Consider the following 7,953-nt stretch of genomic DNA (forward strand, 5'->3'; position numbering starts at 1 on the left):
GTGTACCCAAAGATTGGGTGTAAATGAAAGGGTTGCATTAGCCAATTGGGGTAGAATTCATTAGTAACAATATTTAGCACTTTCCATCTTCAAAGCTCTTTACAAACATTGAAGGATTATGCTTCGTAACCTCATTTTATGGTGATACGATCCCTGTTTTCCCTATAGGGAAAGCGAAGCACAAATGCATAGATGGTAAAGCCAGAAAGAACCTTTACGATCATCTAGTCCGACCTCCTGTATGATACAGGCCGGGGAATTTCAGCATCAAGCCTATATTGTGTCTGAGCTAGAGCCTATTTTTTAGAATCATCCTGTCTTGAGTTAAAGACTTTGAGTGACGGAGAATCAGCCTCATTCCCTTGGAAAGTTATTCCAATGGTTAATTACCCTATTTAATATGTACACCTTAATTCTAGCCTGAAAATACCTAGTTTCAGTTTCTAGCCATTGGAGCTTGTTATGCCTTTGTCTGCTTGATTAAAGAGCCCTCTACTATCAAAAATCTTCTCACAGGTTGGTACTTGTAGGGGGAGAAGGAAGAGCTCCCGCTCTCCTCCTTGGCTGGGATGAGGTGGCTGCCCCAATCCTACCCTTGGCTGGGATAAGGAGCCCCCCCAACTCCCCCTCCCCTCCTTGGCTGGGATAAGCAGCCCCCCCAACTCCCCCTCCCCTCCCTGACTGGGATAAGTAGCCCCCCCACTCCCCCTCCTTGGCTGGGATAAGCAGCCCCCCCCGACTCCCCCTCCCCTCCTTGGCTGGGATAAGCAGCCCCCCCCGACTCCCCTTCCTTGGCTGGGATAAGCAGTCCCCCCCCAGCTCCTTGGCTGGGATTAGCAGCCCCCCCCGACTCCCCCTCCCTGGCTGGGATAAGCAGCCCCCCCCCGGCTCCTTGGCTGGGATTAGCAGCCCCCCCCAACTTCCCCTCCCCTCCTTGGCTGGGATAAGCAGCCCCCCCGACTCCCCCTCCCCTCCCTGACTGGGATAAGTAGCCCCCCCCCACTCCCCTTCCTTGGCTGGGATAAGCAGTCCCCCCCGGCTCCCTGGCTGGGATAAGCAGCCCCCCCCCAACTCCCCCTCCCCTCCTTAGCTGGGATAAGCAGCCCCCCCCCCCCCGGCTCCCTGGCTGGGATAAGCAGCCCCCCCCCGACTCCCCCTCCCCTCCTTAGCTGGGATAAGCAGCCCCCCCCCCCGGCTCCCTGGCTGGGATAAGCAGCCCCCCCCCCGACTCCCCCTCCCCTCCTTAGCTGGGATAAGCAGCCCCCCCCCCCCGGCTCCCTGGCTGGGATAAGCAGCCCCCCCCCCGACTCCCCCTCCCCTCCTTAGCTGGGATAAGCAGCCCCCCCCCCCGGCTCCCTGGCTGGGATAAGCAGCCCCCCCCCCCGACTCCCCCTCCCCTCCTTAGCTGGGATAAGCAGCCCCCCCCCCCGGCTCCCTGGCTGGGATAAGCAGCCCCCCCCCGACTCCCCCCCCCCAGGCTCCCTGGCTGGGATAAGCAGCCCCCCCCGACTCCCCCTCCCCTCCCTGGCTGGGATAAGCAGCCCCCCCCCCAGGCTCCCTGGCTGGGATAAGCAGCCCCCCCCCGACTCCCCCTCCCCTCCTTAGCTGGGATAAGCAGCCCCCCCCCCAGGCTCCCTGGCTGGGATAAGCAGCCCCCCCCCGACTCCCCCTCCCCTCCTTAGCTGGGATAAGCAGCCCCCCCCCCCCGGCTCCCTGGCTGGGATAAGCAGCCCCCCCCCGACTCCCCCCCCCCAGGCTCCCTGGCTGGGATAAGCAGCCCCCCCCGACTCCCCCTCCCCTCCTTGGCTGGGATAAGCAGCCCCCCCCCGGCTCCCTGGATGGGATAAGCAGCCCCCCCTTTCCCAGGAGTCCGGGGCGGGGCTACCGCCTCCTGCACCCAGCAGGGGCCCATCGTTTGGAACGGGAGGGGATATAGGCCACGCCCCCCATGACCCCTCTCTCTTTCCCTCCCGCAGCCCCGGCCGCGCCGCCGTTACGTCATGACGCCGCGCGGCGAACGTAAGACGTCCTCTCCCCTCCTCCCCCCGCCCCCTTCCCAGCGCCGCAGTGACAATAACAAGGAAGTGAGCGGAGCGGACACATCCGGCACCGGCCGTAGCGAGTCCCCGAGCAGAGCCGAACCGGCCCGAACCCCCCCGCCGCCATGAACAGCAAAGGCAAGGGCGGGGGGGGAGCCAGGGGCCCCTCGCCGCCAGTCGCCGGGCTGGGGGCGCGGCCCCTTTAACGCTGGCGGCGCCGTCCGTTACCGTGAGGCCGAGCCCGTGATGGGCGGGGAGGCCGGGCCAGTGGGAGCGCGGCGGGGCGGGGGGCGGGTGCTCGGTTTCCATGACGCCGCACGCCTGGGCCTAGTCGTTAACCCCTTGGCTGCCGCACGGCCGCTGGGTGGGAGGAGGGAGGGGCGGGCTCTAAGGCCGGGGTCCTTCCCAGGCGGGAGGACGGGGGCTGGCGTGGGTGGCAGGTACGTGGGGGGGGGGGGGGGTGAGAGCGTCGTGGAGAGAGGAGGGGGAGGGGTGCGCCCCGCGGGGGGGGGGGAGGGGTGCGGGGGTGTCAGCGCCGTGGGGGGGATGGGGGAGGGGTGCAGGGAGCGGTGTCAGCGCCATGGTGGGGGAGGAGGGGAAGGGGTGCGGGGGGTGTCAGCCCCATGGGGGGATGGGGGAGGAGGGGTGTCAGCGCCATGGGGTGTAGGGGGAGGGGTGCAGGGGGGGTGTCAGCGCCGTGGGGGGAGGGGTGCAGGGGGGGTGTCAGCGCCATGGTGGGGGAGGAGGGGAAGGGGTGCGGGGGGTGTCAGCCCCATGGGGGGATGGGGGAGGAGGGGTGCAGGGGGGGTGTCAGCGCCATGGGGTGTAGGGGGAGGGGTGCAGGGGGGGTGTCAGCGCCGTGGGGGGAGGGGTGCAGGGGGGGTGTCAGCGCCATGGTGGGGGAGGAGGGGAAGGGGTGCAGGGGGTGTCAGCCCCATGGGGACTATAGTTATTTTCTGCAGGGGAGGGGGGTTTGGCGGGGGATGCCTGTCCTAGCTAAGAGGCAGTGATGGCAGCTGTAGGAGCCGGTAGTCCTGGATCAAGGTAGGGCAGTTGTGAGGGCTGGAGGTGGTGGTGGGGACAAAAGGGTGAGGGTAGTTGCGGCGGCTCCTTGTGGTCTTGAAGAAGCAGGGAGCCTCAGGCGTTGGTGGAAGGCCTATATTTAACCGTTAGCTCAACAGTTCAATGCTTCAATGCGTGAACCTCGATTTGCTAACTCAGAATCCCTAAACTGTGTCACGAGGTCTCTCTCGACTGCTTCCTGTAAAAGAGCTGCAATGTCTGCAGGATGGCGCTGTGCCACAGCAACACCCTGGAGGTAGACATGACAGTCATGGGGGAGGCCCTCGGGGGAAGTGGTGGGGTCTGTGACATTGCTGGGTGCCACTGGAGGGGTTAGTGCATCTTTGTCCCACTCCAGTCGATTGGGTTCATAATTTGCCTTGAGTAACGTGAGCTGCTGGCTTTTCCCGAGGTGTCACAATCTTTAAATCGCTTCAGGAATCTTGGCTACTTGCCATTAACAAAACTACTACTTTTCTATGAATTTTCCTTGGGGGCAGTGGCTCCCTCTGGTTTTGGATGCTCTCCTGGGGCTGGGGTACTGCGAGGATGAGGATCTTATAAAAGCTTGACTAGAACTCAAATTACAAACCCTCCAAGGCCACTATATTCTCTCCCCCCCTTTTTTTTCTTTAACTCTGTCCTGAATCTGTAACTCTCATAGAACCATTTATATTGGCATTAGATTTGATAGAGCTTTTAACAACCATCACAAGAGTCCTGCTTTGACCTGATGGTGACACACTAAAGCCACACCTCCTTGATGGTGACACATTAAAGCCACACCTCCTTGCCATTGCTAGCTATCTTACATGCAGCTGAACAAACACGTAGAAATTATTTATTTTAAACACATGATATTGACCTGATGAGAAAAAACAAACTGTAGAGCCAACTGCGGTAAGATATTAAGCAGGACTTCCTATTGGCCTTCGCTTTAAGAGCAATGCTACTATATGCGTACTTACTTTTGAGACATTAAGATGCATGTCGCTTTAATGGAATGTCAACTTTAGCATGAATTAATAAAGGGGTAAGGAAGAGTAATGAATGTGGGAGAGCCTGGGATTGGGAGCAGGTCCTCTCTTACTCTGGGGACTATATCTGTTTCTCACTTCAGTTGTTATGCCCCCTCTCTTTTGTAGAAACCAAGTATCTTCTCTGTGAACTCTGCCTTCTGCAACTTGAGGCACATGGAGTGACAGTGTTTAATTGTAAACATTAAGATCATTAACAGATGCTCTCTGGAAATTGCACTTATGACAACCTCTTATCAGTAGCTTCAAATGATACAGGATCTAGTATTCTTGATGTCCCAGTAAGTGTCGCAGTTCTGTGGCAGAGTCTCAGCATTTTGTGACTTGCAAGTCTAAGCAGTGAAATGCCCAACTCTGAATAAGCGGATCTGCAAAGGAAGATAATTTAATTTTGCAGTAGCCTAGTTCCTTTAAAGGATTTTAACAGAACAGAAATTATTTTTTCCTTTAAATTCTGACCAGAGTGCAAGTATTGCCTGAACGTGACTGAGTGGACTTTACTCAGTACCTGACATAGTTGTAGGCCTGCAGGGCATTTCCTTCCCTCTTGCGCCCTCTGCCTCTAATTATATGTGTAAAACATCTGCGATTTCAATCCCTTGTGGTCCTCTCTCTCGGATCCGTAAAGAAGTGGCTTTCCATAAACTCAATTTCCTGTCCCATTTCTGTAATGGCAGTTCAGTTAACACTGACCAAATTCTCTTCTGCTTCTTAGGTCAATATCCGACACAGCCATCCTACCCAGTGCAACCTCCTGGTAATCCTGTGTACCCACAGACAATGCCTCTTCCTCAAGCACCACCTTATACCGATGCACCTCCTGCTTACTCTGAGGTATGCAATATGTCCCTTTTGTGTTCTTGCTCCACACCTGAAAAGTAAACTTGAACTGGTTACAAATGAATACTTAATACCGGCATTTGTTAGCCTGGAATGACCATTTGCACCTCCCAAGAGTGGGCAGCAATCAGTCTGGCAGCTCTGTCTAGTGAGAAATGTGCTGAGTTAGGGGATGCCACTCTGACTGCTAATTAGAAAAGCATACTTTATGCACTTTGGGAGCTGTTCCAGGTTTCAAAATCCTTCTCTCTCTCTCTCTCCCGCCTTCAGAAATCAGTAAAACATTAGTTAATAGCTTTGGCTAAATGCTCAAGCATAAGAGTCAGTAAAAATGAATTGACATTGCCCTCTGCCAGAGGCTTCATGTGTGGATACAAACATTTCTGTTTTGAAATGGGAAAAAATACTTGTTCTGTGATCTGGCTGAAATCCCCAAATAACATTTCCTTTCCCAAATCCATTTAAAATGCCAGAAACTTTAGTCAAAGCTTCCCTTGGAGTTGCCACTAGAGCTAACCTGTGTAGGCAAAAGCCAATAAGATGGTTCTTCTGGATTGATTCTGGCAGACAATCGGGAAGCACCATGCTTCAAATTGGCATAATCTGATCAAACTCCTCTCTCCCTCCAGATGGAGTTGTGCTTTCAGGGAAGGGAGTGGGACTACCGCTGTACTTGAGGGAGTGGGACTACCGCTGTACTTGAGGGAGGGCGGCAGCCCTATGACATACTATCAGAGCTTTGAGAGAGAATCTGCATAAATGGTTCTGGGGCGAGGAAAACCTTATAACTTCCTTGTGTTTCTCATTCTAGCTGTATCGTCCAAGCTTTGTGCATCCAGGGGCTGCCACCGTACCTACTATGTCCGCTGCATATCCTGGTGCTTCTCTGTACCTACCCATGGCACAGTCTGTGGCTGTTGGCCCAATGGGCTCTTCAGTTCCAATGGCATATTATCCTGTAGGTCCTGTCTACCCTCCTGGGTCAACTGTCCTTGTTGAAGGTGGCTTTGATGCCGGAGCGAGGTTTGGGGCTGGTGCCACTGGTAGTGTTCCTGTAAGTATAAATGTATTGTGGAAACCCTGCATGTCTCATTTTCAGAGTCACATGGGAGGCTGACAACATAGGCTATTCTAAACATTTATCAGAAGGTGCTTGTGTCCGTATTTAGGAGCAATCGGCTGCTAGGAGAGAACCGGTGTGAGCGACCTGTGCTTGTAGAGCTTATGGTGTTCTGTTGCAGTCTTTTTCTGCCATCACATCTCTGCTTGGCTTTGAGGGGGATTAAAAAAAGCCAGGGCGGCATTCGTAGTCTTAATTCTTGCCTGTCCTGTTGCCTCGCCAATTCTGTCCTCTGAATGGAGCAGGGATGACTCTACTAGTTCAAACCAGGTGATCAGGGTGTTGCCCAGCTGTTTGTGTACTATTCCGTGCAAGCATGGTTCAGTAGCTAGCTATGGGTGCGTTGATGGTAATTATTCTGTGTTGCAAAAGCAGTGCCCGGTTCACTGTAATCCAATCCATCTTGTCTACCCGGCTGAGGTGCCAAGGTGGCATTGCCCTCTGATCCTCTTAACTAATCCTCTCTTTGTTTTTCAGCCGCCACCTCCTGGCTGCCCTCCCAATGCAGCCCAGCTGGCAGCCATGCAGGGTGCCAATGTGTTAGTGACGCAACGGAAGGGAAGCTACTTCATGGGGGGCTCGGATGGTGGTTACACTATCTGGTGAACAAAGAGGCTATGTTTGTTTAAGGAAAGACATCACATACTGTCAGCACTTCTCACAATGTAACTGCTTTAGTCATATTAACCTGAAGTTGCAGTTTAGACACATAACGGTGGGGTGTCTTCCTGGTGCCCAACCCTCCAGGCACTTTTAAAACGTAATAAGAAACCATGTAATGGTAGCAGTGCCTCTATTAAAGAGGGGTTAATTCATGAAATGAATGTGAGCTAAGCAGCCCCACAGATCTTCCTTTAATTCCACTGGAGTAATACTGCAGCACTGTCTCTTGGCTTTTATTAATCAACTGTCTATAAATTAGGGGGGCGGGAGGAGAAGGGTAGGAAGGAAATCTGACTTCAAAGTATCAAACTATAATTCTTGCAGCTCCATCTCAAATCTATTGCTAATCAATAGGAGTGAGATACATGCATCCTCTTTCTCCTTCCATAGAATCAATGGTGCTGGATAGAAAGCCAGTCACATTCATTTCTCTGGTGGCCACATAGGGCTTTTTCTCCCTCGCGACTTCACAGTAGAATGGATCCCTTGAAGCACTCTCTGTGCTCGCATTCACTCTTCATTTTTCTCCAGGAAGGTATGCAGCTAGGATGTGACATGGGATGTTCTTTTGATACATTCCCAGTAGCGTTGGGACTTCTTTGCACGTTGAGTCTAATCAAAGCCATGCTTTGGTGCCTGAAACACGGTGCAACTCCTGTTCGAACGTTTCATTAAATGCAAACTAGACTTTTAAAACTACAGCTTAATAACAAAACCACATTTTAAAAGCAACTTGGTGTCTTGACAGCAAAACTTAAGGCTATTACTCAGAATAGAGAGATGGGTTTCCATCTGTGCTCGAGTGTGTAGCAACTGTCAATCAACACACAAGTTAGCTTGGTGAATGGCTTGTTTTATGAATGCATCCTTTAAAAAATGACTTGAGTATAATGAAGTCTTATTAGGGTTAAGAAGAATATTTCAGGGATCCTCAATCTTTTGGTTTTTGTTTTATGAAGAAAAAAAAATCAGATTTGGTGAATATATTTTATCTTGAGGTTTCAGTTGAATCTAAATCTCTGTATTGTATGTTGTGTTAAACCGTACAACTGACTGTTCTGGAAGTTCAGCATTATGTCTCTCTGTATACACTGTGGTGCACTTAACTTGTGGATTTTTTTTATACTAAAAAAAGTAGAATAAAGACTATTTTGAAAATTTGAATAAAGTGACAAAGTTGCATTAGACCTCA

General features: G+C 52.7%; 1 protein-coding gene across 1 annotated transcript; it reads left to right on the top strand.

Annotated features, from left to right (window-relative positions):
- The first annotated feature begins 419 nt into the window (after nucleotides 1–419).
- Nucleotides 420–7,953, top strand: DAZAP2 (DAZ associated protein 2). Its single transcript, XM_065575917.1, has 5 exons — nucleotides 420–516; nucleotides 1,977–2,177; nucleotides 4,854–4,972; nucleotides 5,790–6,032; nucleotides 6,576–7,953. Exons 2-5 carry the CDS (start codon nucleotides 2,165–2,167, stop codon nucleotides 6,702–6,704), a joined length of 504 nt encoding a protein of 167 aa, XP_065431989.1. The 5' UTR covers nucleotides 420–516; nucleotides 1,977–2,164; the 3' UTR covers nucleotides 6,705–7,953.

This window comes from Chrysemys picta, chromosome 22 (genome assembly GCF_011386835.1).
Source record: "Chrysemys picta bellii isolate R12L10 chromosome 22, ASM1138683v2, whole genome shotgun sequence".
NCBI classification, from domain to species: domain Eukaryota; kingdom Metazoa; phylum Chordata; order Testudines; family Emydidae; genus Chrysemys; species Chrysemys picta.

Excerpts from the sequence above, each read along its gene's own strand:
- DAZAP2 (XM_065575917.1), top strand. Across the intron at positions 4,973-5,789 it reads CACCTCCTGCTTACTCTGAG|CTGTATCGTCCAAGCTTTGT; the intron begins GTATGCAATATG and ends TTCTCATTCTAG. Across the intron at positions 6,033-6,575 it reads GTGCCACTGGTAGTGTTCCT|CCGCCACCTCCTGGCTGCCC; the intron begins GTAAGTATAAAT and ends TTTGTTTTTCAG.